Source organism: Papilio xuthus, unplaced genomic scaffold (genome assembly GCF_000836235.2).
Source record: "Papilio xuthus unplaced genomic scaffold, Pxut_1.1 DF827679.1, whole genome shotgun sequence".
Lineage (NCBI taxonomy): Eukaryota > Metazoa > Arthropoda > Insecta > Lepidoptera > Papilionidae > Papilio > Papilio xuthus.
The window spans coordinates 2,868,041-2,886,237 of NW_013530970.1; the positions used below are offsets into that span (position 1 = coordinate 2,868,041).

The 18,197-nt window shown below is 32.0% G+C and overlaps 3 protein-coding genes across 4 annotated transcripts; 2 read left to right on the forward strand and 1 right to left on the reverse strand.

Annotated features, from left to right (window-relative positions):
• The first annotated feature begins 833 nt into the window (after window positions 1-833).
• Window positions 834-10,786, forward strand: LOC106117808 (serine protease gd-like). 2 transcript variants are annotated; one of them, XM_013312254.1, is made up of 9 exons: window positions 834-1,191; window positions 7,038-7,200; window positions 7,501-7,689; window positions 7,967-8,036; window positions 8,408-8,625; window positions 9,055-9,201; window positions 9,467-9,582; window positions 10,149-10,293; window positions 10,437-10,786. In XM_013312254.1, exons 1-9 carry the CDS (start codon window positions 988-990, stop codon window positions 10,643-10,645), a joined length of 1,461 nt encoding a protein of 486 aa, XP_013167708.1. In that variant the 5' UTR covers window positions 834-987; the 3' UTR covers window positions 10,646-10,786.
• A 122-nt stretch (window positions 10,787-10,908) lies between these two features.
• Ogg1 (8-oxoguanine DNA glycosylase) lies at window positions 10,909-13,336 on the forward strand. The gene is made up of 6 exons (XM_013312257.1): window positions 10,909-11,550; window positions 11,629-11,973; window positions 12,135-12,246; window positions 12,442-12,612; window positions 12,797-12,991; window positions 13,242-13,336. The coding sequence occupies exons 1-6, from the start codon at window positions 11,474-11,476 to the stop codon at window positions 13,329-13,331; spliced, it is 990 nt and encodes a 329-aa protein (XP_013167711.1). The 5' UTR covers window positions 10,909-11,473; the 3' UTR covers window positions 13,332-13,336.
• Window positions 13,337-13,621: 285 nt separating this feature from the next.
• On the reverse strand, window positions 13,622-18,095 carry RhoGAP5A (Rho GTPase activating protein at 5A). The gene is made up of 8 exons (XM_013312255.1): window positions 18,062-18,095; window positions 17,781-17,982; window positions 17,142-17,372; window positions 16,481-16,710; window positions 15,961-16,212; window positions 15,581-15,712; window positions 15,161-15,266; window positions 13,622-14,960 (listed from the first exon to the last, which is right to left on the reverse strand). Exons 1-8 carry the CDS (start codon window positions 18,093-18,095, stop codon window positions 14,792-14,794), a joined length of 1,356 nt encoding a protein of 451 aa, XP_013167709.1. The 3' UTR covers window positions 13,622-14,791.
• Window positions 18,096-18,197: the final 102 nt, after the last annotated feature.

Here is an 18,197-nt window from a genome sequence, read left to right on the forward strand (position 1 = left end):
ACTAATAAAAACTTGCAAAAAAGTGTTATTTATACGATTAGCAGAGCTTCTAAATATTATGCTAAACGCTTATACATATTCAAACATGCTCCAAATGCTATAGTATATTTTTATAAAATTGGGGTTTTCCAGGTCAGGGGAACTACCCATATAATTTATGGATTTGTATCTTGTAAATATTTCTTATTCATAAAAGTACAAATAAACTTTTTTTAATTACATTATTAACCAGATTTATGGCATACTAAAGAACAGTTAAATAAGCCATTGGCATGTATAAGTTAAGGTTAGCGTTTAATACAATAATATGAATAAACAAAGGATTTCTTATAATAACTAAGAACTTAAAAACTACGGACGGTTGCGGAAACAGCGTCCATAACACATTATTGATTTGTTTTCTCAAAGATCTTATTAATTATAACTGCGAAAGTGAAAAAGTATCTCTAGAAAGGCTGCATGGATCTCGCTGAAATTTGACATAAATGTAGGACATAGTCTAAAGGCTACTGATCCCGCCCGGACGGAGTCGCGGGCGACGGCTAATGTCAGTTTCAATCAAGTAGCTCCCCTACGCCGTTTTGTTGTGGAAATACCTCGCATACGAAAGAAGTAACTCATGACGACATAAAACAGTTTGAATCTGCGGAAAACCTATCGTTTTAATAATTATGCTTAGTAATTCCATAAAAACCGGTACTAATGGGGGGGGGAGTATAACATTAATATTAACAACTTTATAATCTATATAAGAAGATCTAAAATGTTTTGTTAGATTTTTAGTATATTATAATTTGTTGGTTATCGTGAAAAAGTGGCCCCAAGTTGACTGCCACTTCAGTGTACAATTAGGCGGAGGCTTGAAGACACGTCAAGCAGTCCGTTTATAAATAACAGGAAAAGATTTTAAATATATAAACACTTAATAAAAATGCAAATCGTATAGCGCGTTGTCTTTATCATATTTAAAAAAAAATTAAAAATAAAATGAATTGTGTTTCGATCAATGTTTTCGTGACTGTAGGAATATCTTTGCTTCTGTTTGCAAACGCTCAATCTCCTTGTCCTGATATTTTTGAGTACAAAAATGATGATAATGGTGTATACGGACTGTTAACATTGAAACCCAATGGCCGAAAATCAACAATAACAGTTAGAACAAATTTTACGATCACAGCGAAGTTAGCTTCAGTAAGTACTTCTATAAATATTATGTTTTCAGTTTAGTGCTTAATTAAATTGATTCATGTAAAAATTTTAGCATTGTTTTGTTCAGCAGTGGACAAAGACTGGTGATTATGATGTAAAAATTGCTTACCGTATTATATCCCAATCGTATGTTTTGTTATTATAAATTTTTAATATATAAATACTGCCGCATAATTTTTAAAAAGCTACTTAGTAAAAATTTGATTTTTTCATTTCTTCTCCAATGGTATTTATTGACTATTTCTATTCTACAAAAACACAAATCAAAACAATCATAAAATAGTCGTAACATTTAAATGCAGTATTTATATATTGTTTTACATAAATACATAATTATACATACTTGTTTATATATAACTAATTATATACTTTCCGATATAATGAAGAAGATATACATAAATTATTTATCAAGTAACATTTTGATTCTCGCTAAAACTCGAGAACGGCTGAACGGATTTATCTTATCTTGGTCTTAAAATGTTCTTGGGGGTCTATGGAAGGTTAATAGTTGAGAAAAATTCGAATAATTGCCGAAAACTAATTAGGTTGTTTTTTCATACCACGCGGACGGAGTCGCAGTCGACAACTAGTTGTGTATTAATAACGGCAGCTGTTGAGTTTCGTCAGTTCAAATCCCGTTACTGAGTAATGAGACTGAACTCCCGTTGCTCCCACGACCGGGAATATCCTTCGGAATTTCCCTGTATAAAGAATATTCCACTTCCGCGTTTATGATTTGGATAAGGCCATCCCTTTCATTCCTTTTGAAAAGACAGAGATAACGTTAAATACGTTATAACCATTTACGTAAATGAATTGTAGCAATTTAATAATTTATTACGACAAAATTTCACCTTAATATGGCAAAGTTTACAACTCTTTTTTTCGCGATTCACTCCCTTTTTCTACTCATATTTACTTCTCTACTTATCAAGGGATATATTCCTTAAATGACCTTTTTTATGAGTTGCCAACAAATAAAAACTCACTCGTTGAAATCTTTTAAGCCTTATAAGTGTTATTCTACAGTCCAGAACGTTTATTTCCTACCCATTTTAAGTGAAAAACTTGTCATGTCAACATGTATTAGTAATTTACAGTGAATTTCGACTGTTATGACACTAAAAAATATATTGTTGTCTTTATTTATTTAAAGACTAGCTGTCACCCATGACCCCGTCCGAGCGTAATTAAAAAAAACATAATTAGTCGCCTGCATGTTCTTTCAGACTATGTTCTATATGTATACCAAATTGCACCGAGATCCGATCAGCCGTTCTAGAGGTACCTTCAAACAAACATCCATCCATCTAAACATTCGTATCTATAATATTATAATAGTAAGAAGTATGACCGTAAGATATTAGTATTATAAGATAATGTAAGGGTGCACAATATGTAAGTTTGCTATGAGATATTTGATTCTAAATGAGGATTTATTTGAAGAATTAACTCGCGTGTATAATGCAGACAAAGGACTACACGCGAGTAATTCTATTCGGTCTATCGGGTAGTGAACAATTCTATGCGTGAATCAAAATTATTGATGGGTGTTCATACTAAAAAGACAGACTGTACAAAACATATTAATATCTCAGTTTTTACAATGAGAATAACAGGGATGGCTACATTTTTTAAAGCAGTATTTCGGTAATGTAATTCCACAATAGCGTTTCGTACATAATTTTCTTTTTTAAGAACCTTGATTGACGTACAGGAAAATAAATTCAAATCATATGTTTCCTATCGGGTTTATATTATAAAAAACCTATCATTAGATTTGTAACTTGTTTATAATTAACCATTTATTTTAATAGGCTGGAATTATTTAATAAAAAATCAATAATAGATCGTATGTACATATTATTTATATTCAACTTTGAATGTTGTAATGTGCGATAGACTAAAAAAAAGACTAATAACTACGAACAAAACAAAAGACTATATTTGTGGTGAACAGATTAGTCAACATTCTGACGTGCAACTTGCAGCAATTTAAATAATAATAATAATAAAATTAAATGAATAAATAATTTAAGAATAATTCAATGGAGTTAGGTTAGCTTATATCAATCGTGAAAAATGTAGTTTATATATAATGTGATGAATCTTACTTCTCATTAGTCTTACAAAAGTTATATCTTACTTTTTACTTATCTTATTAATATTATAAATGAGAATGTTTGGATGGATGGGCGGAGTTTTTTAGAAGGTATCTCCAGAACGTCTACGTCGATCTCGCTTAAATTTGGCATAGATGTAGAACATAGCCTGGAAGAACATATAGAGTTATAATTTTTTTTTTTAATTCTTGCGGATGGAATCGGGGGCTACAGCTAGTAAGAAATAAATTTTTGTACGACAGTAGAAATCCACGTGGTAAACCATCAGATATGCAGTAAAAGGGTTTATTGCACTAAAAGTATATTTATAGCAAACTTCTTACATCCTAAATAAATAAGTAGTAGGGGTCAGTCTCCGTAGAGAAAAATTTGCATTTAAAAATAAATATTTAAGCATATATAAGCTTTTATCATAAATAGCTACATAATGAAATGAATAGGGAATATATTCAAACTATAATTTTATTCTATTTTCCAACATTAAAATATTTTAATAAACAAACAACAACTTGATTATAGAAAAAAATGAACTCATAACAATGTACTTCAGTGCACTGATTAAAATCTGAACTCGTTGAAATCTTTCATATGATTAACTTTCCCTATTACTTCTTACTAATATTATAAAAGCGAATGTTTAGATGGATGGATGTTTATTTTAAGGTATCTCCAGAACGGCTTAACGTATCTTACTGAAATTTGGCATAGATGTAGAACATAGTCTGGAAGAACACATAGGCTACTGATTAACTTTTTTAATTCCGCGCGGACAAAGTCGCGGGTGACAGTAAGAGATAAACAATGCGAGAGACATTTCGAGATAGTAGATTACAATTTTTTGCTATGAATTATTAAAAAACGTTAATGTACGTTAATTTTAACAGACCCAGCTTAGAGTAATATAAAAAAATATGAAATGTACCTTTCATTGCGGTATAGTGTCCCAAATAAGAAAGATGAAAATAAATTGAATGGTTATAATTTAAATGACGTATGGTTTTTGAGCACCTCTCTCCAAAAAAAACAACATAATTTTTTTTTGATTGGTCAATGCCTCTGTACATAACCGTGTTATTGCTTGGTACAACATCTGGTAATTCCGAAATGCTGCGCGGAGATTGAGATTTTGACTTGACTGTTACTTACAATTAGCTTTCCTTACAAAAATGTTTCGGCTTTATGTTTTCTGATCTTAAAGTCTTACAGATCTGCATGTACTTTCGATTTTTGTTTCAAACTTCAATCAGCCAAGCGCTTTTTTAAAAATAAAATATTCCAACCAGTCAAAACTATAATTAAAAAACAATTATTTTTGAATCAATATTTCGATAGGCAAAACCCAACAATAGACAAATTATTTTGTAAACAAGCTCATTAATTCAAGCATTTGGGAATCTTACAAATATTATAAATCCGATTGTTTGGATGAATGAAAGTTTGTTAGAGGGTGTCTACAGAATGATTGCAAGGATCTCACTGAAATTTGGCAAAGATGTGCAACATAGTCTGGAAAAACACGTAGGCTAGTTGCTACATCTAGTAATAAAATATATTGTGAATCCCTGTGCTGCATAAAATATACCGGTTTTTGATAGTCCGTAACAAAATAAGTTTTGTTTTTATTATAATCAAGGTTAGAAGTATATTAGCCGGAATTTACGTCATTGGCGTAGATTTTTTTTAATAATATTTTTAAGGACGTCTACAACTTGAGAAAAACTAAGTCGCAACCGGTTATAAAGTATTAAAACTATTTATAACGACATTTCTTCACGTGGCGTCGTCCATGCTCTGTCTGTAAACTCGTTAAGCAAATGATAAAATAAATAACTTGATACAAAGGTTATAGATAAAAGGTCAAACTTTGAATGCGGCTGTTTTTTTGTAGATGTAAAAAAAACTATTTTAGCACAACAGAATGTTGGCAACTCGCTCGTCAAAATCAGTCCAGTCGTTAAGGCTATGGTTCACAATGGCATTGTCTTATATACAAAACGGCAAACATACAAACATACGTATCCGCTTAAAACATTACCCTTTTGAGTCAGTCGGGTGTATTGGGTATACTTAAAATAACTATTAAATAATCTTACGTTCATCTTAACCTTACTAATATTATAAATGCGAATGTTTAGATAGCTGGATAGATGTGTGTTTGGAGGTATCTCCAAAACGGTTGCATGGATCTCGCTGAATTTTGGCATAGATGTATAAAATAGTCTAGACGAACACATATGCCACTAATTAAGTTGTTTTAATTCCAACCGGACATAGTCGCGGGCGAGAGCTAGTGTTAAATAAATTATGAGACATTATTTATATGATGGGATGAAACGGTCGCGTGACTTTGTTTTGACCGTCGTTACGTATGCCTGTCGTTGTCGGCCGCACGAGACTTTGCCACGACCGGCGACCTGCGACCAGTCGCCGGGGAATCCCATTTCGATGGAGACGGTAAATACGCGTTATTATTTTATTAACGGAAGATAGCCCCACTATTAGCATTTTTGTATTTTACAACATTGCTTGACAACACCAACATTAAAAAAAAAAACAATTTTTATATTCGTTTTTTGAACGTTTCAGCTATAAAATCCAATGAATTTATTTAATATTTGTAAATGTATATAAAATTGATTTACATATTAAATAATTTTCATCACTTTTTTAATATTTTTTTACAAATAATGCTAAATCGTCGTAAGATGCTGCGATACGTCTTTTAGCAGGATTCGATTCTTTTAATAAGCGGATCCAAACTCGTTATTTTTTACTGTCCGTTGGCTTTACTGCATTAGTCAGACGTAACATATTTAATTCATATTGGTACGGCGTTCGTTGTTTTATGACTAAGTATATTTGTTTTTAAACATTTATTTACTACATACTAGCGTAGCTACTATTGCTACCTGACTTCGGACCAATGGATTTGGTTTTAAAATTTTGATGTCCATTAAAAATAAAAATAAAAAAACAGTGCTACCAAATTATACAGATTTCTAGGTACATTTTTTTGGGTTTTTAACGTATTATTTTATTAACATACTATTTGTTATTAGTTAAATAAAATAATAATAAACTTGGACTTCCCAAAGAAGTACTTGAAAAGAATATTCGGCTCGGGATTAATGGACAAATAAGGAAAATCGTTACAAGAATTTATTTGGGGATTCCGGTTTTAGTTACATTTAATACAATGAAGCACAACATGACCGTCGTCTAATACACTTTTAGAAAAAAAAAACATTTTAGTCCGATCTTTATCTATAAAGACGACGGAAAATGTAAGGATGGAAAGAGCGTTTGGATTGGGATGAATTTTGGAATATTATGTTATATAATAAAAGATAAAATGAAAATATAAACTAAAATTATTAGAAATAAAGAGAAAAGCACGCACTGTTACAAGAATATATTTACAGCTCATACTTTTAAATATAGAGAAAAAGGAAGAAAAAACATATAATGTTCTAAATACAAAAATATAAAAATTATGAATAAAAACGTGTAAAAAGTTCCGTATCTGTCGGCAACAATCTATATTTAAGAAAATTTATTAGAATTAACTTGCAGTCGTACAGACATAAAAACACACACTGTTACGAAATATTCTTTTTTCTGATATAACACATAGACACTCTAATTTTATTAATATGTTTAAATTCAGTGAGATAAGATTAAGAACAGTTTTTTTTTAATTTTTAGGAATACGTTGGTAACATCCGACCTTATGGTGGTGCCAATGCGATCACGGAATACAACAAAGGCCAAACAATACAGTACAGAGTTAACCTGCCAGTCAGCTCTCCACTTCCCAAAATAACAGCCATATATATAAATGAAGATCTTGTATGTTCTGATAACCCAGGTAATTATATCTCAGATACCTTACTAATATTATAAATGCGAATGTTTAGATGGATGGATGTTTGTTTGAAAGTATCTCCAGAACGGCTGAAAAGATCTTGAAGAAATTTGGCATACATATAAAATATAGTCTGGAAGAACACATAGGCTACTAATTACGTTTTCTTTAATGACTCGCGGGCGAAAACTAGTATTTAACAATAATAGAGCTAGTCTCTAGTAATTAAAACCTTTATTCTGATAGGTTTCAATTCTCTGATTCTTTGATTCTAAAACAGCTACTTATTTGTAACATTTACAGATACATTGGAAACGAGTAATTACGTTACAACTATATCTCTTCAGCACACTCTGTATGCGAGCTCCGGAACTAAAATTATTTATGGAAATACAAGACCATCGACATACACGCCTATCAAATATAACATACAGAATGACCGAGTTGTATATAATATACCATCACCGTTTGACGGGACAACAGGAACGTATCGTAAGTACTACAGATCCTTACTAATACTATTCAACTATTCATGATAATAACTAGTAATTATTTAATTTAAATATGAAAATTCTAGAGAACGATACGAATCGAATGACACCACCGAATGAATCTTCTACACGTAACTAAAAACATTATATCAAATATAAAATAGCAAATTAATATTTATACATTACAGACATTTTCGACGGACCAATAAGAAATTCAATTAATTTTTCATCGAACTTTTTTGATAATGTTGGCTTATTTGGTACCGGTCCTTCAACAGCTGTTCAGCCAAAACCAGAGACACCTGTACGACGAAAGCCGCCGCCCCCTCGACCACCAGTACAAAACCCGTAAGTAAAATAAACTTGATAAATGTTCAATTATAAAATTCTCCGTACTTATAATGTAAGCTTTTACCTTCAACTAATATGTGTAAAACTTTATTACGACATTTCGACAACTTCATACTTATCTAAAATCATAATAAGTAGCCTACGTAATCTTCCAGACTATGTTCTACATCTGTGCAAAATTTCATTAAAATTCGTTGAGCCGTTTCGGTAATACCTTCAAATAAACAGCCATCCACCCAAACTTTCGCATTTATAGTAGAAAGTGCAAAATGCTCCGGGAAAATTTATAATATCAGAAACCTAGCGACTTCATGTTACATGATTCTTCCTTTAGAATCAGATAATTATGAAGGAATAATTTTCAACAGGGTTCGCGATTCTGGAACCTCGTCTCGTGTTTCTGATGGAGAGAACTCTTCTAATATACAATGCGGGCAAGGCAAAATTGGTGTGCCACTGATCTGGCACGGACAAACGTACCCGCGTGGCGAGTGGCCCTGGCTCGTCGCCCTCTACCAGACCGTTGCACGGACGCTAACTTTTGTGTGCTCGGGCACTCTGATATCTGACCGACATGTCCTCACAGGTAAACTATGAATATCTATAGATAAAACCCTTCGTACACAAGGCAACGTAAATCTTCGAAACATTACCACACAACAAATTGAATCGTCGACGCGAGGCATCTATTCGATCACTTTAGTTTATAAAATCACAGCATCTTTTCTAACGACGACCTAGACAAAAAAGCAACTATACAAAGAACAAAATGTCGACGACGCGCGCTGTGTTGCAACCCCCATGACATTGTATTACCTTAGTCGCTTAATGACTAAAATAGCCGGGTTCGAAGATTTACGTTGCGTTGTGACCGAATGGCCTAAGAAACTGTAACTACATGACCATTGTATAAAAAAAACTAATACAGGGGTCAAAACTCAAAGGTTTATCACAAAATACTTTTGATTTTCGTGAATTATTCTAGTTATTTGTTAATATTTACCATAATTTGCAGCTGCCCATTGCATGACTAATAAGCAGGCGACAGACATGATCGTGAAGATAGGCGTTTACAACTTGGACGAATGGGGCGGCGACGTTGAAATGCGAAAACTCCAAGCGGCGGATGTGCACGAAAATTACGACAAAGTTAAATTTTCAAGTGAGTATATGTGAACTTAATGATAAGTAATGATAAAATAATTTAAACTGTTTTTTTATATTATAATAATTATTTTCAAAGTAAAAGGAAAGACAGTTAATCGACCGATACAAATAAAGCAAGAATTTTTATTTGTGCTGCTTGTGATTTTTTCTTGTGAATTTCATAATTGACTATAACAATTATACTGAGTCAGTATTCTGCTGATGAAAATATATATGGAAATTTCAGAAACCCGGCATTCATGTTTAAATATTTTTCCCAGATGATATTTCACTACTCACATTGGAGAAGTCAGTAGAATTTAACAGTAACATCAAACCAGCGTGCTTGTGGGGCACTGACGATAATCTAGACCGTATCGCTGGACACACTGGAGTGGTAATATAAATATTTACTTCTTAATTCTTACTAATATTATAAATGCGAATGTTTAGATGGATAGATGGATGTTTGTATTAAGATATCTCCATAACGGCTACATATGTAGATCTCGCTGAAATTTGGCATAGACCGAGAAAATAGTCTCGAAGAACACGTAGTCTACTTATTAAGTTTTTTTTTATTCCGCGCGGATGAGGTTGCGGGCAACACCTAGTTTTTAATAAATCTAGATATTATACATACATACTGCCGCCAAAACAGTGTGATTAATCACTGAGAGAGACCGCTAAAAGAGTCTGAGCGGGATAATTAATCTCCGAAATTTAAATTTTTAATTATTTTACCTTTTTCATAAAATACGTGCGTAATTTTTAATATTGCTTAACACTAAATTCAGTGATAATTTGGGTCGTCGGGCAGAAGAGAATTTACCGTGGGTTGCTGAAATCAAAATCTCTTTTGTTAAAGATACTGACCGGGATAACGATATGTTTTATACAGAGATTTTGGTCTCAAAAACCCACGGTTAATCGGCGAGCACTATAAATTAAGTTTGATTTTAGGTTACCGGTTGGGGAGACAATGAATCGGGCAAAGGTGGGCACGGCGATCCCAGAATGATCCGATTGCCTATTGTCACGAACAGGGAGTGTCGTGCGACTAGATCTGAATTCCACAAGCTTACTTCTGACACAACTTTATGTGCAGGTGTGTTATTTTTAATTGTAAATAACTTTATAAGTATACAAATATCTCTAGCTTTATAAGATTATGGATTAGGAAAATTTGTTTGGAGTATTAAATAGAAGTCAGTTTATCTGTGATTGTACAATTTTGGTTTCATTTTCAAGGTAATCGCGATGGTTCAGGCCCATGTGCGGGTGACTCAGGTGGTGGACTGTTTGTCCTGGACGACGGCCGATGGAGAGTCCGTGGTATAGTCTCTCTTGCTATATCAGCCAAATCAGCCGAAAAGCCATGCAACCTCGACGAATATGTCATCTTCACAGACGTAGCTAAATACAGATCGTGGATAAAGAGACACATGGCATTTTCGTAATAAAATAACACGTAATACAATTACTGCATTTTCTATAATTTAAGGACAATGTTTTTTTTTATTAAAGTAATATAGAAATATAAGTTTCAACATTAATTTTTTGTGAAAAATGACGATGTTTTTTGTCTTCCGAGTAAGCTTTAATTTTAAGAAAAATAATGAAAATAAAGTTTTATTTTTAAAAACATTCCTTTTTTACATAACTTCTAAACGTGTAACATTTATCAAACGAGGAATTACGAGAAATAGATTTTCAGTGATGCCCGGACTATAAAAGTTAAACCCGGTGGCCCACATACTATGGTACCATTCAAAGAGTCTATATCAGAAGAGTCGGATTCTGCTAATTAGATGCGTAAAAGAAGAATTATGGAGGACACTTTCAGTGCTACCAACAAGACGAACAAGTCGATGTTGCTACCAACCTAAAAAATGAATCTGGCAATCTCACCACCTCACCAATGGTACCAAAACGATTTTTTAATTATGAAATGATAAGACCCAGCATCAAACAATCCCAGGCCTAATCCTGGTTCTTTTCCGTTCTTCTCCTTCCCACACTTTGTCGCTCATAGAATGCATTAGAAAGATATTTTTGGCACCCCTAAACCTGCCAAGGAAAGACCTCTCTGATTTCTGATGATATTTGACTGATCTTATAACAATGACAACTATGACCTAAAAGTCTATGTTACTAGGTCATAAAATTAAAAAAAGCAATGACAACTGTCAGCTGTCAATTATTTTTGTTTATATTATTACTTTTTGAAAAACAACAATGTTCATCAAGATATACTAAAATACTAAAAGTGAACGTACTGTTTCATCATGAATTGGAACAAATTACTCTGCAATCGCAATGAACTGCAATTACTCGGCACTTTGAATGGCGGTCAAAGTTTCAGGTAATCGTTACGTTAATTTTAAAAATTCTTACTGTTAAGTCTAGCTTGAATCTAAAAAATACTGTTAATATATTTAAGATGGACCCATAATGAAGACAAGGATGAATGGACGGGTATATTTAGTAAAACTGTATGGAAATTAAAACAAAGTGAAGACTTTTTACATTACCAAATAATCGGTTCATTAAAAAAACTTCCGGAAACGAAAACGAGTAAAGGTGCGAATGAATCAAATTTTGAGATGATGCTGAAAAAGTATTTTCGTCTGGAACTACCATTAACAAAATACTATGAGGAATGGTCTGAAAAAGATGCATTATTCAAGACAGCTTGTAAACAATTTTATGGTATTAGAATGCTTGCACAGGAGCCAATTGAGAATCTTTTTTCTTTTATTTGCAGTCAAAATAATCATATTTCAAGGTAATATCCTTTAAATCAATAGTTTTATAAGAAGTGAGACTTTATTTGGAATAACTTTGTCATAATAATATAGATTTAAATTTTATCTATCTTGTAATAAAATATAATAATCAAAGTGTCCAAGAGTAATTTTTGTATTGACTGCAGCAGGTTTATTTCAGAATATCAAGTATGGTAGAAAAATTATGTACATTTTATGGTGAAGAAATATGTGAATATGATGGAGTAAAATATTATTCATTCCCTGATGTCAACAAGTTGTCAGGGTCACAGGTAAGGTTGATCTATGCAGTGCATGTATTAGGGGAAAAGGCCTAAGGATATGGGAAAAGATGACCTTTTTTTTCTTGCACTCAAAAATCCTGCTTTGGAACTTATTAATTTTACAAAGTGATGAATAAATTTTTACAAAGTGAATGAATGTCAATGTGTTTATAAAATGAAATCATAATAAATATTTGTTTTTAGGTGGAACAAAAGTTACGTGAGCTTGGTTTTGGGTATCGGGCGAAATTTATACAAAAGTCAGCCGCACAAATTGTTGAATGGGGCGGTGAGGAATGGTTTGACACATTGCAGAACATGAAATATAAAGATGCCAGACAAGAACTTATGAAACTGTGCGGCATAGGACCTAAGGTTGCTTTAATGAACAAAATAACATTTTCTAATTATTAATCCTCATTTTGAGATCTTTCGTTTTAGTCATTATGTGAAGTTTAAAATACAAAGAATGATGTGAGGGCTTTCAAGAAGAAAGTATAGAGATAGCCAGTATGTACATATACTATTTGTAGTTTATGTAATTCAACAAATGTTTCAGGTAGCTGATTGCATATGTTTAATGTCGTTAAATCATCTGGAAGCATTACCAGTTGATACTCACGTGTATCAGATAGCAGCACACAATTACTTACCGCATCTGAGGGGAAAGAAAAATGTTACCGATAAAATGTATACAGAGATTGGTGATTATTTTAGACATCTTTACGGTGACATGGCAGGTTGGGCTCATACGGTAAGTTTTAAAAATAATGTTTATTGAAGCATCAAAAGTCTAGTTATGTGTATATTAATCACATGTTCAAATCCTAACAAATAAAATCGTTGAAATTATTACAAAGTATTAGTAAATTAGACTTAATTTGTGTCTAATTTGAAGATTATAAGTAATTTAATATTAGGCAGAAACATCACTTCTGCTTATCTGGGTTATTTTCTCTTTGTTTCAAAATATAATATATTCAATTATTTGTTTTTTTTTTCAGGTATTATTTTGTGCGGATTTAAAAAAGTTTCAAACTAATGACACATCAGATATAGATAACAGTAAACCAAAGAAGAAAAGAAAAAAATAATACATTTTATTAAGTATTTGTTTAAGCTTTAAGTTAAATATAAAAGTATTAAACATTTCAAGCATTATTATTTGCCCGCATAATTTTTCACACTTAATGTTATAATTATTCTTACAAGAGAAATACGAATCAACGTCAATTCCAAACAAATTGCACGATTTTTTTAACAGAAATCACAATACATAACATGTAAATAATTTAAGCAATACAGGTCGTAAGCTTAAACAGTTTAAAGAACAATATTAAGTAAATTAGCGCTATCGCTTCGACATCAAAGATAATAAAATAATACTTAACTATCGCATATTTTTAATACATTTAAATCAAAAACTAATGTCTTTAAATTATTTCCAAAGTAAATCAATTCTACACGAGAGCAAGATATATAGTTTGCTTTTCACTTATCAGAATTCACACACAAACTCTATGGAAGCCCAATACTGCTAATTGATATAGATAATTAAATTATAGGTACATATATTTTTACTCACTAATAGCTACTTTTGTATTTTAATCTAGTCGTTTGACCAGACTTCGCAGACCCACTGGGGTCTTCCATGGCCCACAGTGTCCTTCGGGACAACTTTGAGAATCACTGGCTTAAAAGATACTTTTGTACATGTCCTTTGACCCGCGCAGGACGCATCGAACGCACGGCTCTCAACGAATTTAAGTTTTAATTTGTATGATTTTACATAGCGCTAAGTCCATTTGCGCCACTTGCATCCCATTAAGACAAAGCAAATCCATTCGAACACAAACTTATATATATATATACGAGAACTACGTATAAAAACATGAGAGTTATAGCCGTTTTTATATAAGTTTACTAAGCAAATCCGTTTAATCCGTGCGTGCGGTGCATCCGGCGCGGGACAACAGACGTGTGTCTTTAAAAAACATTATTATGTTACATTCACACACTAGTACTAAAATTGGCGCCAACTGTCAAACCTTGATCAATACATCGACTTATGTTACTTATTCAGACTTTAAATCTTAAATTATAACGTATACTACAATTACATGAGATATTATTGCTGTCTATTCATTATTATATAAATAATTCAGTGTTATTTATAAATATTAGTATTAAAATTCCAAACCAAAATCTAAATATTGTTAGCATTAAATCGTACAATTTAGGTCTAAAACTCTTAAATTACAAAATATTTCCGAATTTTTTTCTTCTCATAAATACCTTAACTATGATTTTATTTATAGTTTCCATAAAATTAGTTATCCGTTATAAATATAAAATAGTGTAACGGCCGCTGTGTATGGATTTTGAAGTATACAGGATGATGAAATGTACAACGGAGTACCACAACATGACAACAACTTTGGATAGTGGTAAGCTGGGTTAAATCGTCATATTTTCGACCAAGGAATCTATGGTACTCAGTAGTACACTACACAATTGTATAAATCCCTGACACCCTGCATACATTTTAAAAAAATCACTTATTTCCATAGTATATCTGTGGACAATATTCTATTAGGGTCTGCAGAGCTCGTATTTCTGACGCCAAATCAGAAATAGCCTGAGGAGTTGCTACCAAAGTTGGTGCGAAAACTGTACTCAAGTTGTGTGCACTCATTTTGTTCACCTCCGCCAGTTGAGACACGCTGGTAAGAAAAAAATATATAAAGTTTATTTAACAATGTTTCAAACCAACGTGAATTTCCATTGCCGAAACATTGTTTTTGTTTTGTTCGTATTAACAATAACATTTCTCTCGATATTTAAAACAATTTGAAAATTAATTTGACTCCCAATAAGAGGTTTTGAATTCATGTGTGTTTTAAGATTGCAAAAGCTAACTTACCGATGTAAATGTTGCACCATATACTGCAAGCAGTTGAAGTGCGCCGGCGGCAGCAGGTCCAAGCACTCACGTAGCATTGTTACTTGAACACTCGTTGTCTTCATTTCTACAAAACATAATTAAAGATAAAAAAATAATGTGCAAAACCAAAATGTTGTTTTTGTTCCCGATTTTATGTAAGTTATTAGCTTTCGTTCTCGACTCTATCCACGCGGAATTAAAAAAAAATTATTAGTCTATGTGTTCTTCCAGACTATGTTCTATATGTGTGCCAAATTTCATCGAGATCCGTTAAGCCCATCCCATTCATACATTCACATTTATAATATTAGTATGAAGTAAGATTTCAAAATACTGGTAAAAATAATCATAAGCATTAAAATAAAAAATAAAAATAGTAATGAAATGGAAGACACTTACGTATGGCACTTACGAGTTTAGGATGCACCTCGTACGTAATTAGTGGCACAGGAAGTAACCGCAGATATAATTTGAGAGTACCCGCAATCACATTTATATTACTGTAAACACTTAAATCTGTAGCTTCACCATCTGGAGGAAAAAAGTAATTTTGTAACTCAAATCATTAATTCACGGACTTTAATTTTGATAATCTCATACTAAAACACTTTAATGTAGTAAAGAATAAAAAATTTAAAACACGAAAATGACCATAGACATCGAATTTAAATGATTGTAGATGCATTGTCTGCTATTAATCAATTTCATTCCAAAATAAATACTTAAGTTAATTTTTTATATTTAAATCTAGTATTTCTTTGAATAAAACACAAACATACCCTTATCGAAGGCCATTTTCAATGCTTCAATTTCATCAGCGAATCCGGACACACGGTAAATACCCTCAGAATCCATGCCCCGAGCTTCTATTTCATTCACACACTTCTTAACAACAAATGGTAATGTACTGGAGTGGGCATTCAATAATGTAGTCAAATCAATCCCGAATACACCACGGAGTTTCTTCAAATCCGGCAGACAATGGTTGGGAACTCTCTCAGAACATTTTGAGTGTGCTATGAAGCCACAATCTAAAATCATAAGTTTTTTTTTAATTTAAAATATCCTATGCTACCAAGATTTTTTTTTCTATAATAAAGAAGTCACTAGGCAAGAAAGTGGCACTGAAATTTTTAATGTAGTCAAGCTATTTCAAGAATATATTTTTTTTCCTTAAATCCACTAAAGTAAAATTTGCTATATTATAATAACATTTTCAGCGTCTAAATTTTTAGATATTAATATCAACTACTAGGACAAGTAATTAAACATTTAATATTTATAACTTTTCATAAATACCTTCACATTTCACACCCTGTGCAGTAAATCCCCATAGGAAATTAGCACACAGTTCACACCAATTAAGACCTTTAAATGTATGAACTTTGAATGTGTGCGCCTTTGAGTATTTGTACAATAATGGAATATCCTCTATAGTTGGTGTCAGATCATAGTTCATCTTTTTCACAGTTACATCTGACTGTGTTGTTTCTAATCTATTAATGATCGGACTTGATCTGTTTGATGCCCTAAATAAAACCAAAATTTGCATGTGTGACAACAATTAATAATAATATGTCAATTGAAATAGAAAGGTATAGATAGATATATAGATTCAATAAAGTGTTATCTTACTAATATTAAAAATGCAAATGTTTGGATGAATGTGTGCTAGAAGATATCCCCAGAACAGCTACATGAATATCGCTGAAATTTGGTAAACATGTAGAACATAGCCTGGAGAAATATATACAGAGTTGCAGGCAACAGCTAGTAGCCTATAAGTGCCAAACTGTTATGGTCAAAAATTACCATAAGATCCTTGTAGGACTATATTTGTTGCTTTACATATGATTTTTTATTCCTAACTAAGCTAACAGTATCCTTCACACCAAGCCTAATAATGTTTAATGCTGATGCATAGTTGAAATTGAATCTTAACCAACTCTCTAATACTCACTTATGCATCTGTGATAATGTATTCATCTTACGTCTATTAAGTGTGACATAAGGACTATCAGTATAACTTGTTCTAGAATTTATCATTTCAAGGATATGATGAGCCTTAATTTCCATATGACATGTGATCAAGCCATCGGCTACCAGGTCATATATTGTGTCATATCTTTTATCTTTAATGTAATGTGTGCCATCATAGTAAAGCTTGTAGTGATGTATTTTATCATTAAATCTGCAATAAAATTTAGGCTTAGGTTATTGATTATAAAAAAATCTACTGTTCTGACATGATAGATGATTTGCTATATTACTATTTAATAGTATAATAGTTTTATATTTTAATTATTTTTATAAAGTTTAAGTCTATACTCAACTTTAACTTAATAACTACTTATTTGCTGTAAAAATTTAGTGTATTTTACTTGAATTAGTCTTTATCTTCCTTTTTATTAATATAATAAATATGAAAGTTTAGATGGATGGATGTTTGTTTGAAGGTATCTCTGGAACGGCTGAAATTTGGCACACATGTAGAGCATAGTCTGGAAGAACACACAGGCTACTTATTACGCTTTATTTTATTCCACGCGCACGGACGTCGCGGGCGACAGCTAGTTATTTATAATTAAATCATACAAACCTCCATGTCAAAGTAAAAAAGTCATTGTGCTGATTGCCTTTTCTAATTAAGAATGCTCCGTTGGACTCATTCTCGAGTAAAAGCGATGCCTCTTTATGACCCATAATACCATGATACTCTTTACCATAAAATTCTGGACGGTCTGGACAATTTTCACAAATTAGACGTTTAGGCGTTGGTGCTTCTAATTGAATACGATATACTGGAAATAAATAGTAAATATTTCACTTAAGTACTTGCTTAAGTGGCCACAGAATTGTCAGATACTTTCAGTTACTTACATTCTGGTTTCCAAATATTTTTCAGATTCTCCATTTTAATTAATTTATATGTTTAAGTTATAAATAAATCGATATTATAAAAACTGATTGGCACAAATTTCACACATATATTTCAAAAATTCAATCAATTTCAACT